We start from the raw sequence: 20,000 nt of genomic DNA, 5'->3' as shown, positions 1-20,000 counted from the left end.
TTTCATTGGTACTTCCTTTATCGAACCCGAAAGGATGAAAGACAGATTCGATCTCGGCGGAATTTGAACTCAGAACGTAAAGCCGGATGAAATACCTATTTTTTTACTGCCCACAAAGGACTACACACAGAGGGAACAAATAAATTTTCTTCTGGTCGAGTAACCCATCCCGCTCAAAAGGTCCCTGAATAAGGGTTGTTGAACAAAACACCCATGTTTCCAGAGGTGAATTATTCAAACCCCAAAGAATCCCTCTCAACACATGGCTATGATGCTCCCCCACAACTTCTGCTCGTGATCAGGGATGCACATATCGTCAGCCACTAAGGGACATGCTCAACTGGTTAAGGCCAAACAACTGATAAGCAAATCTGTGGTATTGAGCAGAATATTGATCAGAAGCCATGAGAGCCACTGTCTGGTACTGCATCTTATAATAATAATAATGTGGAGATGGACAAGAAACAATAAATCATATTATCTCTAGCTGCCCAGTCCTGGCTAAGAAGGAATATATTCACAGACATGACAGAGTTGGAACCTACATACATTGGAAGCTATGCCAACATTATGGAATAACAACAGAAAAAAGATGGTATAGGCACACACCAGAAAAGGTCACAGAAAACGAGAAAGCAACCATACTCTGGGATATGCCGATACACACAGAGAAATTAAGGCCAACAGACCAGATATAGTTGTCAGAGATCATGAAGGAAAAAAATGCTTTCTAATTGATGTATCAATACCGGCAGATGACAACGTGTCAATAAAAGAAATGGAGAAACTCTCAAAATACAAAGACCTGGAAATAGAGGTAACTAGAATGTGGAATCTGAAAACAGAAACAATTCCTATCATAGTAGGTGCATTAGGCATGATAAAAAAATATTCAGACAAATACATAACAAAAACACCAGGACTTACAAACACATATAACATACAGAAAATTGCACTACTAGGCACTGCACACATCCTACGCAGAACACTTTCCATCAGAGCATCACAACAAATCACAGCACATACTCAAGGCACACAGAGCTGCGCTCGGTAGTGAAGTGAAAGCACGCTATAAAAATAAAACTACTGAAAATAATAATAATAATAATAATAATAATAATAATAATAATAATAATAATAATAATAATGATAATGATAATGATAATAATAATAATAATAATAATAATAATAATAATAATAATAATAATAAGATGCAGTACCAGACAGTGGTTCTCATGGCTTCTGATCTTAACTGATTGGAAGTGTTATCGTACTTTGTTTTGTCTTGGCATAAAAGATGGGCTACAGCAAATATTCTGCTCAATACCACAGATTTGCTTGTAAGTTGTTTGGCCTTAACCAGTTGAGCTTGTCCCTTAGTGGCTGACGATATGTGCATCTTTGATCACGAGCAGAAGTTGTGGGGGAGCATCATAGCCATGTGTTGTGAGGGATTCTTTGGGGTTTGAGTAATTCACCTCTGGAAACATGGGTGTTTTGTTCAACAACCCTTATTCAGGGACCTTTTGAGCGGGATGGGTTACTCGGCCAGAATAAAATTCTAACTGGCCCTCCCCTGTAAGATCATGTGTTGTTTATCTTGATATGAGATAACCATGTCGCGCACATATGGTTGTGGTGCATGTGCCTAGTGTACCCTGAAACAGGAAAAAACATAATAATAATAATAATAATAATAATAATAATAATAATAATAATAATAATAGTAGTAGTAGTAGTAGTAGTAGTAGTAGTAGCAGTAGTAGTAGTAGTAATAATAATAGTAGTAGTAGTAGTGTAGTAGTAGCAGTAGTAGTAGTAGTAATAATAATAGTAGTAGTAGTTGTAGTAGTAGTAGTAATAATAATAATAATCCTTTCTACGAAATACACAACGCCTGGTTTTACTGGTGCTTAACGGATCAGTCGACCTTGGCGGAATTCGAACTCAGAACGCAGCAGCAGACGAGGTACCTATTTCTTTATTACCCACAACGGGCTAAACATAGAGAGGGCAAACAAGGACAGGCATAGGTATTAAGTCGATTACATCGACCCCAGTGCGTAACTGGTACTTAATTTATCGACCCCGAAAGATGAAAGGTAAAGTCGACCTCGGCGGAATTTGAACTCACAACGTAACGGCAGACGAGATACCGCTAAGCATTTCACCCAGCGTGCTAACGATTCTGTCAGCTCGCCGCCTTAATAATAATAGATGCAAGATCTGTGTTGTCAACGAGACAAATAGTCTGGAATTGTACATCAAACAGCAGAGTGAATCCTTGCTTGCCACTTTTAGAATTAACAATACATTACTTAAAGAAAATATGATGCACCCACAAACGTTTAAGAAACAAGATAATGAAGAAAGATTGAAACTACTGCATGGGCAATACCTCAGAGAAATCGAAGGAAAAGACAAGATGAACACTTGGAGATAGCTAAGAAAATGTGATCTGAAAGGATGCACAGAGGCATTGGTATCCAGCGCCCAGTAAACAAGCTCTGAGAACTAATTACACCAAGTTCCAAATAGATAAGAGTAGCGAATCGTCCCCTTGTAGGATGTGTGGCAGCAGAAACTAAACAGTTTCACATACTGTGAGTGCGTGTAATAAGCTGGCCCCAAAACTCTACAAAAGGAGGTACGATAACGTGGCTAAGTTCGTCCACCGCAGGCTATGTAAAAAGTACGGCCTGAACAGCACAGAAAAGGTACGAATGTGAACCAGAAGGAGTCACCGAGAACAAGGAACATAAGATACTATGGGATTTTATAATCCAAGGTGACTCCCTAATCGAGGCTCGGAGACCAGAAATTGCTGTGGTAGATAGAGGAAAAAAGGAAACCAAGATGATAGATATTGTAATACCTGGAGGTGCACGCATAAGTGACAAAAACACTAGAAAGGATTGGAGAGAACAGAATACTAAAAGTGGAAATTGCAAGAATGTGTACTATGAGGGGAGTGTCTGTCATTCCAGTAGTTGTCGGGGCACTGAGAGTACTAACAGCCAAGTTCGAGTAATATGTCAAAGAAATCGGAATTCACAAGAGACCAGAGCAAGCCCCCAAAACTGCTCTACTGGGGGCAGATAGGATATTGCGATTGATACTTGAATGTTGAATGGCTCCCACGATAATTAACAGCCAAGTATCAAAGCTTATAATGTGTGGAAAGAGACCCTATGAGAACTCTGACAGCAGGTTGCTGTCCACTCTCACAGAATCTAACAGAACAAACAAGACTGAACGTTCTGAGAAGTAAAACAATGACAAAAAGTAATCCTTTTTACTGGAGACACAAGGCCTCAAATTTTTGGTCAGGGGACTAGTCGATTACATCGACACGAGTGTTCAACTGGTACTTAATTTATCGACCTCGGTGGAATTTGAACTCAGATCGTTAAGTCAGACGAAATACTTATTTCCTTACTACCCACAAGGGTCTAAACACAGAGAGGAAAGCAAGGACAGACAAACAGATTAAGTCGATTATATTGACCCCAGTGCATAACTGGTACTTATTTTATCGACCCCGAAAGGATGAAAGGCAAAGTCGACCTCGGCGGAATTTGAACTCAGAACGTAACGGCAGACGAAATACCGCTAAGCATTTCGCCCGGTGTGCTACCGGTTCTGCCAGCTCGCAGCCTCAACAACAACAACAACAACAACAACAACAATTCGTTCGTTTATTGGCCACAAGGGCTAACCAAAATCAATCAAAACATAAAGGGACAAAACACAGGACGAAAGTTACAAAGGGTTTTGTCCATTTAAAAAAGTCCGTGTGCAAAAGCAGGATAACAACGAAATGTAAGTAACAATTAAAACTCCCAATAGGGGGAGGCGCTTCGAAAGGTTACTCGTGGAAAAACCCATAAAAGCCACGGGAGCCTGGTCAAAAGGGTGGTAGAGAACCCCTTCTTTTATATTTCCTTTTAATTTTCACAGGTGTATCCTCAGAATTGGTCCGTTCATACTGGCCATTCTTGCGACATTCACCCACCTTTCAATAAACTTGCTACCAGACATCACTTCTCACTCTACTCTCATCTTCCTTTTGATGAGGCCTTGGCCAAAGGGGAAAGTGTCTGACCGTAGACCTTTCAAACGGGTCCACCATATCACCTCTTTCGCTACAGCCACTAGGCAAAAGAAAACTGCCTTGCCCTCCCGGTTAAAGGAGGGGTAATCCTCACTATAGATTCAGCTGATAGCCGGATCCGTCCTATACGCGACAGTAGCTGTTCGACATAAACCCATAGTTCAGCAATACTCGGGCACTGGACGAGCGCGTGCAGAACGGTTTCGTCATCCTGGGCGCACCTCGGGCAGGCCCGTCTGACGGCACCTCCGTGCCGGTAGAGTTTATCCCGAACAGGCAGAGCCCCTCGGAACCTTTGGAAATTATCCATTGGCCCTGGCCCGAAAGTTCTCTCGAACAGACTGTTTAGCTCGTTATCGTCAACGCCTAGAGTTTCCCCGAGAACGTCGTCGCACTTTTCTTCCACTAACCCTCTATAGAACGCTAGAGTAGAACCACTACCGATCGCATTGTCTGCCTGGTGGAGGGCGGAGAGAGCTTGACGGCATTCGAGGTGCCAAGCGCCCTTTCTCGGTCCGCGTTTGATCCAAGACTACAACTCTGTCAAAGAGACGAGCTGCGGAAAGTCGTGTTTGACAAAAGATGACCACACCTGTTCACCGTCTAGGAAACACTTGAGATGCCGTAGCCTGAGTGCATGTCTGCGCATCAGTAAATACGGCATGCCAAGGCCTCCGTTCAGCGGCCGTTGACAGCAGATGGATCGCCTGACCAGTGGTACCTGACCCTTCCACAAGAAGTCGAAGAGCAAGCGCACCAGCTTGGCCAACCAGCGGTCGGGACAAGGGAGGACGGTCAATCGGTAATAGATGACGGATGCGATGTACGCATTCGCCACCTCCACTCGACCTTTCAGGGACCGCTTCCTCTCGGCCAATTTCTGGGTGAGACTGGCCACCCTGTTCGTCACCTCTTCCCAGTTTTTATCCACCTGGAGGTCTGGACCGAACAAGACCCCGAGCAGTTTAATGGGTCCGTCTGTTGGACGGCATGGACTTACCTCTCCAGGTGCCCAGTTGCAAACCCACGGACTTTTCTGCGTTAATCTTTGCACCTGTCGCCGCTTCGTACTCGTTTAGTGTCTCGCCAATCAGGTCAATGTGCCTGTGGCTCGACACCATCACGGTGACGTCGTCGGCATAGGCAGACACGCTGTTTCCACCTCCTAGATAGCGCGGGATACCCCTCAAAGCCTCCAACTTGCGCAGTAATAGCTCGAGAGTCAATACGTACAAGAAGGAGGAGAGAGGGCATCCTTGGCGAACCGAACGCGAGATGTCAAGCGGTTCCGAAAGGTGACCGTTCACCAGCATAATAATAATAATAATAATAATAATATAATAATAATAATAATAATAATAATAATAATAATAATAACTTTCCAGAACACTTTCCATACAATAACCATCAGAGCACTTTCCATACAATAACCATCAGAGCATCACAACAAATCACAGCACATACCCAAGGCACACAGAGCTGTGCTCGGTAGTGAAGTGAAAGCACGCTATAAAAATAAAACTACTGAATAATAATAATAATAATAAACCCTTATTCAGGGACCTTTTCAGCGGCATGGGCTACTCAACCTGAAGAAAATTCTAACTGGGCCCCACCTGCAAGGTCATGCGCTGTTTATTTTGATATGAGATCACTATGTCCGCACATATGGTTGTGATGCATGTGCTTGGTGTATAATAATAAAGGAGAGCAAAAAAATTTCAAGTGAGTTTATGAATAATACCTAGGTTGAACAGCATGGTTCAAGTGAGGCAACAGTAGTTGCAAAGAAGGTGAAATAAATAGCAAAGCAAAATGCGTTTGAACAATTGGCTGATGGGTGGGGACAAAACCTCTGCATGTCAACTTTGTGGCCCGTAGCAAACAAGCTAATGTAGACTAGAAACACACTCATCAGTGGCTATGGAGCTCAGGGCTAAAGGCCCCAGTGTTCAACTAGCACTTATTTTATCTTCCCCCGAAAGGATGAAAGGCAAAGCCGACCTCGGTAGCACAATGACAATAATGATGTTAAAATGGATAAGCACAGGAGAGAGAGAGAGAGGCGAAGAAAAGCAAGGGCATGTTGATGGCAGTAAAATATGAAGTTAACAGTAACGGAACAAAACTCCATAAGCTATTGAAAAATGTCAAGGTCAACCGAGAAATGCTATTGGAATATTTTAATCTAGAACAATAAATTTCGCGTGAATAAGAAATATGAATAAGAAACTGGCCCAATTCATGGAGAAATATCATTCAGGTATATCGTTTCTTAAAATTGTACTCCTATTAAATATATTCTCGTTACTCACCCCCACCACACACTCATCCTCTCTCTCGCACACATACACACACACATTCTCTCTCTCTCTCTCTCTCTCTCTCTCTCTCTTACGCTCTGTCTTCTCCTCCACCCCATCCTACAGACATTCAAATACGTTTCAGTCTGGCTGGTATTGCTGCGTCTTCCTCTTTCCTCTTTTTTTTCTTCTCTCTGTTATTCACCATTAATACCACTATTAACATTGTTGGCAAAGCTTTGATTGTGTGGCCGTTGTTACCATTCACATCTCGTTCTTTACTACCCACAAGGGGCTAAACACAGAGGAGACAAACAAGGACAGACACACGGATTAAGTCGATTATATCGACTCCAGCGCGTAACTGGTACTTTATTTATCGACCCCGAAAGGATGAAAGGCAAAGTCGACCTCGGCGGTCGCACATCACTAACACTAGCAATACGAGTCCGAATACCACCATCATCATTATCACTACTATGTTAGCCCATCGTGTATATACATACATACATACATACATACATACATACATACATACATACATACATACATACATATATATATATATATATATATATATATATATAATATATATATATATATATATATATATATATATATATATATATATATATATATTAATTTATTATATAGAAGGAGCTTCTACAGGACTAGAACTGTTTCATTCAAGAGAAATCTTCAGGAGCTTCCTGAAGATTTCTCTTGAATGAAACAGTTCTAGTCCTGTAGAAGCTCCTTCTATATAATAAATTAATTTTACTCTGCTATGTATTGAGTACCTTATTTACTGTGGTTAACCCCGAATCAACCCGGGACCTACATATATATATATGATTACGGTAAATGTTTTTGATTTTCCTTTGTTTTCTGAATTACTACTATTTAGCGGTTTGAGTATGGCTGCTCTTTCCGGTGAGACGAATGGCCTACCAGGGCCATTCCTTTATATTGTTGAAATTATATATATATAGTCTGTGACTATTTTCTCTTTCTCATTGGACCGCTGGTGGCGAAAAAAATTTCTATTGAATTTTTTGCTACCCTTATATTGATTAATTAATGATTTTTTGACTAATTCTGAAATTAAATCAGCAGTTTATATTTGCCGCTGACAAGTTGGCGCGATTACGGTAGATTTTGAAAAGTTAGAGTATATATTCCCGAGGCATCGTTGAGGCTGCCTCGTGGAATATTTATTCCTCCTGGCTTCCTTGCCGATGAGACGAGCCAGTGGTAGATTGACTTGATTAGATTAAATTAAATTTAATTAGGCTGGTTTGCCATAAAGTACGTCGAAACAATGCATTGTCCCAGGATGATTAAGGTAAATGTTTTTGATTTTCCTTTGATTTCTGAATTACTACTATTTAGCGGTTTGAGTATGGCTGCTCTTTCTGGTGAGACGAATGGCCTACCAGGGCCATTTCTTTATATTGTAGAAATTATATATATATATATATATATAATATATATAGGCGTAGGAGTGGCTGTGTGGTAAGCAGCTTGCTTACCAACTACATGGTTCCGGGTTCATTCCCACTGCGTGGGCAAGTGTCTTCTACTATAGCCTCGGGCCGACCAAAGCCTTGTGAGTGCATTTGGTAGACGGAAACTGAAAGAAGCCCGTCGTATATATGTATATTGTGTGTGTATGTATATGCTTATGTGACTGTGTTTGTCCCCTCCCAAAATGGCTTGACAACTGATGGTGGTGTGTTTACGTCTCCGTAACTTAGCGATTCGGCAAAAGAGGCCGATAGAATAAGTACAAGGCTTACAAAGAATAAGTCCTGGGGTCGATTTGCTCGACTAAAGGTGGTGCTCCAGCATGGCCGCAGTCAAATGACTGAAACAAGTAAAGGAATTAACGAATAAAAGAATATATATATACACATATGTATATATATATATATATATATATATAATAGCAATTTAATAAATAAAACATATGCATACATACATACATGTACATACCTACATATATATGTATATATACATGCATATATGAGTACAGGACACCACAAATAAACATAGAACACAACGAGAAACGAAAACACAAAACCAAACAAGGAAACGGACTTTTTTAACAACGAAAAAACAGAGTACAAGACAAACAACACAAGGAACATTCCCCTTCTTCAGCTGCCCCTGTTTCGACTCAATGCGTATATGTATAATAATAAAATAATTTATAAATATATGCATATATACATACATATATGTACATACCTACATCTATATGTATATATACATGCATATATGGGTACAGGACATCAAAAAAACGTAAAAAGAAAACATAAAAACAAAAACATGGAAACGAACTATTTTTCAAACAACGAAAGAACAGAGTACTAGACATACAACACAAGGAATATTCCCCTTCTTCAGTTGTCCCTGTTTCGTCTACTCCGCGTTTCCGAAGGTAAGGACAAGACACGACTTCGTTGAAACAATCCTTTCCGCAAAGCAAATTAAATAAAATTTGGGATTTTTTGCGGAGGGGTAAAAGTGGTAACAGGAACAGGACAGTAAGAACAAAACAAGACAGTAAAAAGACAATAAAAGTAAAAACAGTAAAAGACAGAACAAAGAGAATAACACAGTAAAAACAAACGATGGGGGTCGTTAAGCCGAGACGATGGAAAAATTATTTTGAACGCTTGAGGAGACAGCTTATTATGAGAGAGACAGGATTAGCAGTCTTATCTTGGTGAAGATAGCAGTCGGAAAGATGGCTTCCCTCTGGTAATGTGTCAGTGACGAGAGTCGAGGAGGAGGAGGAGTAAGAGAGAAGGAACAGTGAAGGGGACAGCCCTCATCGTTTGTTTTTACTGTGTTATTCTCTTTGTTCTGTCTTTTTCCAAGTAAGTTTTTATATATATATATATATATATATATATATAAAATATAAAAATAATTGAGATTCATTTGAATTAGGTACGTAAGTTGAAGCACCAAGTTAGTGTAGCATTATCCTTACAACTCAAAGTAAGGTGAATAAAATCGAAATAAGCAACAGGATATCAAGAGGTGATGTAGTACGACCGTTTCAAGCGGCTCTATTTAATTGAACAATGCAATCATTACATCAATTTAAATGCAGGGCTATCCACAGCTGCATAAATAGAATTTTTTAATCAGTTCGACACACTAATATAATAATACTCAAATTCTCTAATAGAGCAAGAAGAGGGAGAAAGTCCATGTTGTTACTAATGTGACTCAGAATATACTACACTTTCTAAGAACTGTATGAAGTTTGTTAGGGTCATAGATTTTAAAGGATTATGGTTTATTTTTAATTTATTAGTCTTTATTTATCAACTACTGAATCTAAGGCTAGAGGACAGTGTCTGTTTAGAATAGATAGAAAGAGTGAGTTGGTAATATTTATGACCATACCCAACTATAAACTGCCAACTCACTATGTCTACCCATTCTAAACAGACACTGTCCTGTAGCCTTAGATTAGGAAGATAAAAGTTATAGTCGGTCATAGAGTGACTATTAATTTCGCACCAGTGTGAGTGTGTGTGTTTGTGTCTGATGTTGTCACTCACCGCCGCTTAACAAATGTTGTTGGTGTGTTTGGCTCCGCGCAACTTAGCGGTTCGTCAACAGAGCACAATAGAATTAGTATCAGGCTTTAAAAAGAAAAAAATACAGGGGCTGATTCATTCGACTAAAAATCCTTCAATGCGGTGCCCCTGCTTGGCCAACTCTAATCACTGAAACAAGTAAAGGATAAAAGATAGAAGATATCTGTATGTGCGTGAGGAATTGACTCTATTTAAAGTTCAGAAACTTTTGATTATATTCGTCTGTGTAGCGAATTAATCCCGATAAATTTCTTTTTACACTTTCTGTTTCTAAGAAGAAGAAAATTGTTTGTGTGGTGGATAGGGCCTTATCTGTATAGACTAATTTTTCATAGATGATGATCTTAACTACAACATCATTGTAGTAGGAGAGTGCCCTGCTGAAGATATTGCAGCTGGAAGGAAGATAACTCAGAGACTTCTGTAATTATTCGGGCTACGAATTTAATGATTATTAACACCGAATGTTTGGGGTAAATCATACCTTCATCGGGTTTTCCTAAAAGGGTGCATAGATCTTTTATCTTTTACTTGTTTCAGTCATTAGACTGCAGCCATGCTGGGGTGCCGCCTTGAATTTTTAGTTGAATGAATAGACCCCAATACTTTTTTTAAGGCTGATACTTACGGTCTTTGTGGTTTTCGGCACAGTTTACAATTTTGTTCGAATTGTTTTCAAATTTGGTATATGGATTAAGTTTTGTATACTAATTATGAAAATGAAATTAATTTTCCCTATAAGTCCGTAATTGAAAAGTTATTAGGAGCGGCTCTGTGATAAGTAGCTTGCTTACCAAACACATGGTTTCGGGTTCAGTCCCACTGCGTGGCACCTTGGGCAAGTGTCTTCTACTATAGCCTCGGACCGACCAAAGTCTTGTGAGTGGATTTGGCAGACGGAAACTGAAAGAAGCTCGTTGTATATATAAATATATATATGTGTGTGTGTGTGCGAATATTTGCAGACACAGTACATGAGAATGTATTAATGTTTATGGGTCGAAATGTGTCCATATGTATATGTATGTGTATGTATGTTTTTGTATGTATATGTGTATTCATGGGTGGATATATATATATATATATATATATATATATATATGTTTTTCTTATACGTATGAGTGCGTATATATATATTTAAATACGTATATGCGAATGTCTGCAGACACAGTATATGAGAGTGTATTAATGTTTATAGATATGTGCGGATGTGCGTGTGAGTATGTGTGTGAGTGTATAAACGCTGCTATAGCTTTCCCTGCCTGCGCTGGTTTATCTATACGCCACTCGATGACAGACATATATTTTGTAATTTAGTAAATATATGTGGATATGTCGAAATGTATTCATATGTATATACATGTGTATGTATATTATTGTATGGATATGTATATTCATGGTTGGATATATATGTATATGTTTTTCTAATACGTATGAGTACGCAAATGCATATTTGAATGTGTATATAAGTATATGCGAATGTTTGCAGACACATTCAATGTTACAGTTTTTCAACTTAATATTGTGATAATTACAATGTAGAAAAACATACACATATTAATACCTAAATGCAGATATATAGAGTCAAGAGTACATTATATTAATTCTTATTAATTTCCAAAATGTCATTAATGTTAGCATCATTATCATTGTCATTACCACTAATGCTACCAATATCATCATTCACATTATTATTAATAACGCTAATACTAGAAAAACAATACATAGATTCCATTACATTAAGATCCACAGGTGCACATATGTAAGTCCGAGTTCAAGTTTATAATTTTCCTTGTGACATAAATACACTATTACTTTCAGAAATGGTTACGGATCTAGCGCTAAAATATGATTGGCTTGTGGATTTGAATTTAAATTACCATTGTCTTTCTTATGGTTGGTTTATTGAGTGCGTTAGATTTCTACTACACCAGCGTAGGCATGGGAAAAACTATACCAACATTTGTACACACACACATACACGCGCACATCCGCACATATACATATACATATACACTCTCATGCACTGTGTCACTAATGTAGTTAAAACTATGGTTATTTATCAAAAACGAAGATCCATTACACTTTTTTAGATATGTTTTTTGTATTGAAAGAGAGCCTCCTCTGCATACAAGATTACCGAGAGGTGCCCACTTGTATTGAGTGCCACATACGCTTCATAGCTGGAGGGTCCAATATCTATTGCTTTCTTCACCCCCACCCCTGTAAATCCAGCCCTGCAGCAACCCCCAGACCTACTGTAACTTTTACAGAAGCTGCCATTATTACTACTGCTACTACTTAGACTAAAAACAAACCCACTTTGCTACCTACCCTATTCCCTATTCCTAAACCAGTCACAATTCCCATGGGAATTAATTGTAGTTCCTTTTCGGACATTAACAGATAAAAATGGATACATATATCTGTGAATGCTTGTGTGTGTGTGTTTATATGTGTGAAGGCGCCATGGCCCAGTGGTTAGAGCAGCGGACTCGCGGTCATAGGATCGCGGTTTCGATTCCCAGACCGGGCATTGTGAGTGTTTATTAAGCGAAAACATCTAAAAGCTCCGCGAGGCTCCGGCAGGTGATGGAAGCGAACCCTGCTGTACTCTTTCACCACAACTTTCTGTCACACTTTCTTTCTGTTTCTGTTGTGCCTGTAATTCAAAGAGCCAGCCTTGTCACACTCTGTGCCACGCTGAATATCCCCGAGAACTACGTTAAGGGTACACGTGCCTGTGGAGTGCTCAGCCACTTGCACGTTAATTTCACGAGCAGGCTGTTCCGTTGATCGGATCAACTAGAACCCTCGTCGTCGTAAGCGACGAAGTGCCAACAAGAACAAGTGTTTATGTGTGAGTGTGTGAAAGAGGGAGAGAGAGAGAGAGAGAGAGAGAGAGAGAGAGAGAGAGAGTATGGGTACATATAAAGATAGATAAAGAGATTAATAGAAAGAAGTTATTGTCTCTAGTTCAGATTACTTTCAATGCATCAGATTATTTGCAATGCATTAAATACACACACACACACACACACACACATGCACACAAATACGCATGCACATATTGCCATTATAAATTTCATTATTTCAGTGAGGCATTGAAAACTGTCTATTTTACAAAAGAGCAAGTAATATGTTCCAAAAATTAAATTTTGAACTTAGTTTTAATAATATAATTATACATCACAACAGTTCAAAGCATTTTTTTCCAGCTTTAGAATTATTGTTCTTACGTTCACATGTTTTCATTAAACCGAATCTTTTTCTTTCTTTTTTCAATATTTTTGTCAAATACTTGAAATAACTACAGGGGAGTGGGGTATAATGGGTAACTAGGGCAAAATGAGTAATGATTAATATCTCATTATTTTCTCAATACCTGTTTGAAACCATTACATTGCAAGTATTGCATCACTATGTTGTACTCTTGCATCATCTGTGGAAGTAAAAATTGCCCACCACAGTTGTTGCAGTTGCGACAGTTTGAAACAGGTAATAAGTACTTCTTTTCAAGAAAATTTTCCTCATCTTTGACCCAATTGTAATTGAGGTTGCTAATAAAATATCTAGATAATTTTTGATGTTTAAACGATCCAAATTCTTTTCTCTGTTGGATTCCAGGTCAATTTATTTCAACACTAATGTCTAATTTGATAATTTTTCAACTTTCAAAAACTGATTCTATACTGGGCCAAAATGAGTAATGACTAATTTCAATAATTTTATAGTGCACAAATGTATCAGGAAGAGAGCCAGGTGGAATGCTGCTTTAAGTACCCCATATAACATCTCATAAGTTTTTCTAGTTTTTGGAATTTTCAGAAAATTTTTGCGAATTCGTATTTTATACATGGGAACTCATACGACTATGAAAAAACAAAAAACGAAAAAAGAGTTTTTTTTGTATCTGATTTAAGGGCTAGTTAGCTGTTATTTTTAGCACATCTCACGACCACCTGATACCCTCCTTATTTCTTTGTGACTTTGACTTATTGATGTTTTTAAATATGCTTCTCTCTATAAACACGCTTAATGGTCTATTGCCGGGATTTAATTCAACATTTTGTAATTAAAAAATAAGAAATTCGAAAAATCATAAAAATTTTTTCATAGTTATATGAATCCTCGTGTATTTTGAAAATTCCAAAAAATTAAAAAAGCATTGAGGTGGGGGTGCTTAAACCAGAATTCTTGAGAGAGCCACTCCAGCTGATCATGAAGAAGTTATAGAGAATATTTTATGTTGAATTTTTTGATTTAGTCAAGTATTATGCCATTTTCCCATGATTCCCTTTCATTTGATCTGGATATTGATGTGTAACAGGATCTGGAATCGGTATCACTGAAGGGGTGTTCGATCCGATCCTGTTACATTCAATTTAGTTAGATATAACAGACGAAGTCAGGTTATCTGGGAAAGACAGCAGTGTTGTTTATTATTCGTGATGGTGTACGAATTTCTGAAGGGAAAACGACAGCCGAATCTGTTGTACAGCTTCTTGTTGGTTGGTTGAAGTGATTCGATGTCGTCCGCGGCTAAGTCGGTATAGTTATCAGAGACTACCGTCTGTTCCCGAGGGCTGAAATGGCCAGAGAGAGTGATCGAGTTTACTGGGCCTTAGGGGTCAGTTTCCCGCACATGCGCATGGGGAAGACTTCCGGTGGCCACCCGGAAGTAGTCCCATTCTGCGCATGCGCGCTGAACCTTACACAGTAACATCACTACATGGCTCCCCCTCGAGTGCGGAAGTACGAAAACAAGAAAATTTGTAGTGGTGCTGCAGAAAAACAGATGGTTTGCCGATCCCCCAGAAGATTTGGTACATAATATCATACAAAAACAAGAAATTTGAAAGAAAGTTAAATATAAATTGTCTTTGAAAGCTTCTTGGGCCAATGCACTGTTCTGCCCGATCTTGTAATATACGGTGTGCTCGGGGCACCCGTTGACGGCGAAGATGGTGTTGTAGGAGCCGGTGAAGGCAAAGGTGTCTGTGCAGGTGAAGGTGTTGTTAAAGGTGCATAGGTGGGTGTGGCAAGGTTGTCATCAAAAGATGACGTCTCAAAGTATGCTTTCTTTAATCGGTCCACGGAAACGGTCTCCGAATGACCATTTATTTCAATTGTGAAAACCTTAGGTGTGCGAGAAAGCACACGGAAAGGTCCTTTATAGGGAGAAACAAGTGGCCCCTTGACAGAGTCGTCCCGAACAAAAACATGCGACCAAGTGTCCATATCCGGTGGGAGATGGGATGGTGGAGATTGTTTCCTGGGAACCATGGGTGGAAGATTCGAGAAATATGAACGCAGTCTGGCGACATAGGTCGCCGGATCATGGGGCTGGGAAGTGTCTGGCACCAACATCATACCAGGCAATGCCAGTGTGGTACCATACAGAAGCTCTGCAGAAGAAAACCCCAGGTCTGCCTTGACAGCAGTCCGACAACCGAGAAGCACAATTGGCAGAAATTCAATCCAGGACTGTGGATCTGAAGAGGCACGAAGAGCGGCCTTGAGCTGTCTATGGAACCGTTCAACTAATCCATTAGACGCTGGATGATAGCTGGTAGTGTGGATATGATGCACACCTAAAATGCGCGACAATTCGCGAAATAGCGAAGCTTCAAACTGACGTCCACGATCATTGGTCAATCTGGACGGAACTCCGAAACGGGAAATCCAGTTTGAAGCGAAGGCTCGCGCAACAGTCTCAGCAGAAATGTCTGCTATCGGAATGGCTTCTGGCCAGCGGGAGAAACGATCGACACAAGTTAACAGATAAGAAAACCCGCGACTCACAGGCCATGGTCCAACCAGATCGATGTGGACATGGCGAAAACGGGCCTCCGTAGGGGGAAAATGTCCAAGCGGGGCACGAACGTGCCGTTGACACTTGGAGCAGGTGCGTGTCCAAGAAGTAATAGTGCGACGCATATTCGGCCAGAAAAACCGAGCAGTGATCAGCTTAAGGGTGGCAGCGATGCCAGGATGTAATAAGGAGTGCAGTGCTTCAAACACTGAGCGTTGATGATTCTCAGGCACGAGTGGCCTGGGAGAACCAGTGGAAGTATCACAAAGAATGGTGCCTTCGGCTGACGGAAGCGGAAGGTAGGAAAACTGGCAACAGGAGAACTTGGGAGAAGTTAAGTCTAACGACGCCAAAGGTGGCTGCTCCTGCGAGATGGCAGTTAAGTCGATAGCAGCAGGAGACGAAAGGGCGCAGACTGGAAGGCGAGAGAGAGAGCGTCAGCAGGAACGTTCTCTTTTCCAGGTATGTGTCGAATGTTACAAGTGAATTGAGAGATAAAATCCAGGTGCCGGAAAGCACGAGGCGAGAGTTTGTCCGTTTTTGGACACAGGGCAAACGTAAGGGGCTTGTGATCCGTATAGATCACAAAATCTCGCCCTTCAAGTTGATGCTGGAACTGACGAACCGATAGATAGATCGTTAGGAGCTCACGATCAAAGGTGCTGTATCGTCGTTCAGCTGGGTGCAGTTGGCGGGAAAAGAAAGCCAGAGGTCGAATATGATCATCCACTGTGTGTTGTAGCACAGCACCAATCGCAGTGTCCGATGCGTCTACAGTCAAAGAGAGAGAAGCACCAGGAACCGGATGTGCAAGCAAAGAAACAGAAGCCAGCTCCTTCTTAATGGACTCAAAGGCTGTCAGTGCCTCAACAGAGAGGGTGACTTGACCGTCCTTTCTAGGAGTGTCCTTTAATAGCCTGGTGAGAGGAAGTAGCTTATCTGCACAACCGGGAATAAAACGTCTGTAGAAATTGATCATCCCTAGATAATGCCTGAGCTGGCGCAAGGAAGTGCGGGGTGCGATGCGTTGAATGACATCGACCTTTGACGACAGGGGGCTGATTCCACTCGAATCATTATGATGGCCTAGAAAATCTAGAGGAGAGCGTCTGAAAACACACTTGTCGGGATTTATACGTATACTATAAGCGCGAAGACGCTGAGAAAGGTGCTGGAGATGATTTTCACGTGTGTCGCTCGCAATGAGTATATCATCGACATAGGCAAACACAAAATCAAGACCGCGGACAACCTCATCAATGAAACGCTGGAAAGTGCTGGTAGCATTCCGCAAACCGAAACTCATATACAAAAACTCAAAACACCCAAAGAGAGCGACGTCATGTTATCAAGAAGCCTCCGACGCCTGACATCCACCAATAGATTAAACCTATCCAAGAAATCAGCGCCGAGAATAGGATGCGGGATGTCAGCGATAACGAAAACCCATTGAAAATCTCGACGAAGGTTGATGTCGAGGCGCAGCGAAATCTGACCGAAGGTGGTTATGGGAGACGAGTCAATGGCATGCAAGACAATTGAAGAGCGCTTGGGCTTGTCTGCAGTCAGACGAAGGGGCCAGATGCTGCAACAAGAGCCGGTGTCCACCATGAAGAATTTCTTCGACACCAGATCTTTTACAAAGAACGCACGATTTTTGGGAAACGAAAAGGAAGAAGGTGACGTGCTCACCTCCTCCGGATTTAGTTTCCCGAGGGCTGAAAAGTGCACGGCTGGGTACACCGTTCTGCCTTTTCGGCAGAGCCACTGCGACTACGACTGCGTGGTCGGCGCCCGATTCGCCGCGTGAGCGTATCGAGCCGCTCGGCTAGTGAATTTTGCGTCGGAGAAACTGCCGGAGGGGGCTCTGTACATGCACTCAGGCCTCGCGATGGAGATGGTTTGGGAAATTCCAATATTTTATCGGCCATCGTGGCAATCTGGTCTACTGACACAGACTCCAGTACCGTGGCCAACATTGTCTGCACGTGGGCAGGCAACCTGGAGAAGAAAATCCTCCGTAAGAGCGGCGCGTCCGCTGCGTTCCCGCTCAGCTCCCGTAGGTGTCGCAGGAACTGGGATGGAGTCCTGTATCCCAACTGTTCCTCGGCCATCAGCTCCTTAAAATTACTCTCCTCCGACCGCGTGTGGCGGCGGAGGATTTCGGCTTTTACGGACGCGTATGTGGCGTCCGGGTGGGGACTTATTATGAGATCCCTGACCGATGTGGCGAGTCGGGGATGTAAACTTGAATATAGTAGATGCAACTGCTGCTGTGGAGGAACGGCATGTGCGTCAAAATGCGACTCCACCTGGCCAAACCATAGACCCACATCCCCTGTGAATAAAGGCAAACCTGATGCAGCCATGTTTGTCCGAAAAAAACGCCTGTCAGAAAGGGGGCAGAAGGTATGAACGAGAAGTGGAGAACACGTGGAACCGACAAAGCAAATCAAAAATCGTGTTTTGTGTAATGGTGTGTGTGTGTGTGTGTGTGCACCTCGTGGGCAGTAAAGAATAAGTGTGTGTGTGCACAAAGGAAAAACAAAAGGTACAGAAAAGGAAAAAAAAAATAATGTGTGTGTGTTTCTTTTTTTTTTTTTTTTCAGTGTACTGAGTGCGATGAATAAAACTTTTGTTTGTACGCACCTCGCCGTCCTGAAAGGAAAAGAAAAATGAAAGTGAAAACTGAGTGTTCAGTGCTCTAACTGGCAAAACCTGTTCGCTGCGTCTTCTGTTCTTTTTTTTTTCTACTCGGGGTCACCAATTGTAACAGGATCTGGAATCGGTATCACTGAAGGGGTGTTCGATCTGATCCTGTCACATTCAATTTAGTTAGATATAACAGACGAAGTCAGGTTATCTGGGAAAGACAGCAGTGTTGTTTATTATTCGTGATGGTGTACGAATTTCTGAAGGGAAAACGACAGCCGAATCTGTTGTACAGCTTCTTGTTGGTTGGTTGAAGTGATTCGATGTCGTCCGCGGCTAAGTCGGTATAGTTATCAGAGACTACCAAATGCACGTCTGTTCCCGAGGGCTGGAATGGCCAGAGAGAGTGATCGAGTTTACTGGGCCTTAGGGGTCAGTTTCCCGCACATGCGCATGGGGAAGACTTCCGGTGGCCACCCGGAAGTAGTCCCATTCTGCGCATGCGCGCTGAACCTTACACAGTAGCATCACTACAGATGTATATGAGTTTTTTCAATGTATTTCTGGAGAAAGAAAAAGCAAGTTTACTTTATGGTGTCTTACTCATTTTCCCATCTAAATTTGTCTTCTATATGCTCAAAGAGAACGGAGGTAATTTTCTGAAATAATATTCTAAACATGTTATAGTGTTTTTAATACATTTAGAGAAGCTCATTTGCTTAGTTGATGTAGTATTTGTTGGATAGTGAATATGGATGAAAAATTTTTTTTTTTCTCAAAGCAAAAAATGCAGTAAATGTTTCTCAAACACAAACTTTCGGAAATTTTTTTTTATTACGGCCGGGTTACTCATTATTACAGCAACAAAGTCTACCTGCCACATTTCTCGGTGTATCATCACTGATTCGAGGTCCTGGATACATTCTAGGCTAGTGTCTGCAACCAAGTTGTCGATGTGTGACGATGTTTTTCTCTGCTTAAATCACCACGAGATGGGTTCCGCAAGACTAATATGGATGTTCCCAGCTTAGGGTGGCGCACGCAGTGATGAGATAGTCGCAGCTGTTTTGTGTGATCTTCTCGCTAACCTTCGGCAGGTCTCCATAAAGGCAATTCATTTGTCATTTGTTTCTCCCATTTCACATTTAGAGCCATTTGTAGCATCCTTGTGTAGTATCAATTTAGCCCATTTGCTGCTGCTGCTGCTGCTGTTACTACTACTACTACTACTACTACTACTACTACTACTACTACTACTATGTTCACCATCACCCGTTCCCGTCTCCACTACAACTATCACCATCAGAGTTACAACTATCACTACTACCTCGAACATAATTACTGCCACCACATCACAACCACAGCCTACCCTTACTGCCACCGCCAACACGGTACACAATTACCACTCACTGCCACCACTTCCGCGATTATCTCCGCCACCAGCGGCCTCATCATCAAAATCATCACCAACACCCCATTACTACTACTACTACTAC

General features: G+C 41.1%; 2 protein-coding genes across 3 annotated transcripts in view; one reads left to right on the top strand and one right to left on the bottom strand.

Annotated features, from left to right (window-relative positions):
- LOC115216680 (N-acetyllactosaminide beta-1,6-N-acetylglucosaminyl-transferase-like) overlaps positions 1 to 20,000 on the top strand; it is an 82,317-nt gene that overhangs the window by 27,306 nt on the left and 35,011 nt on the right. The gene's annotated exons all lie outside the window — the stretch shown is intronic.
- On the bottom strand, positions 17,556 to 18,221 carry LOC115216227. Its single transcript, XM_029785425.1, has one exon. The coding sequence runs from the start codon at positions 18,219 to 18,221 to the stop codon at positions 17,556 to 17,558; it is 666 nt and encodes a 221-aa protein (XP_029641285.1).

Source organism: Octopus sinensis, linkage group LG10 (assembly GCF_006345805.1).
Source record: "Octopus sinensis linkage group LG10, ASM634580v1, whole genome shotgun sequence".
NCBI lineage: Eukaryota > Metazoa > Mollusca > Cephalopoda > Octopoda > Octopodidae > Octopus > Octopus sinensis.
Note: the sequence above shows the minus strand (reverse complement) of the source record. Positions and strands in the feature narration are given on the sequence as shown.

Bases quoted from the DNA above. Each gene is read 5' to 3' on its own strand.
- LOC115216227 (XM_029785425.1), bottom strand. From the start codon at position 18,221: ATGGCTGCATCAGGTTTGCCTTTATTCACAGGGGATGTGGGTCTATGG.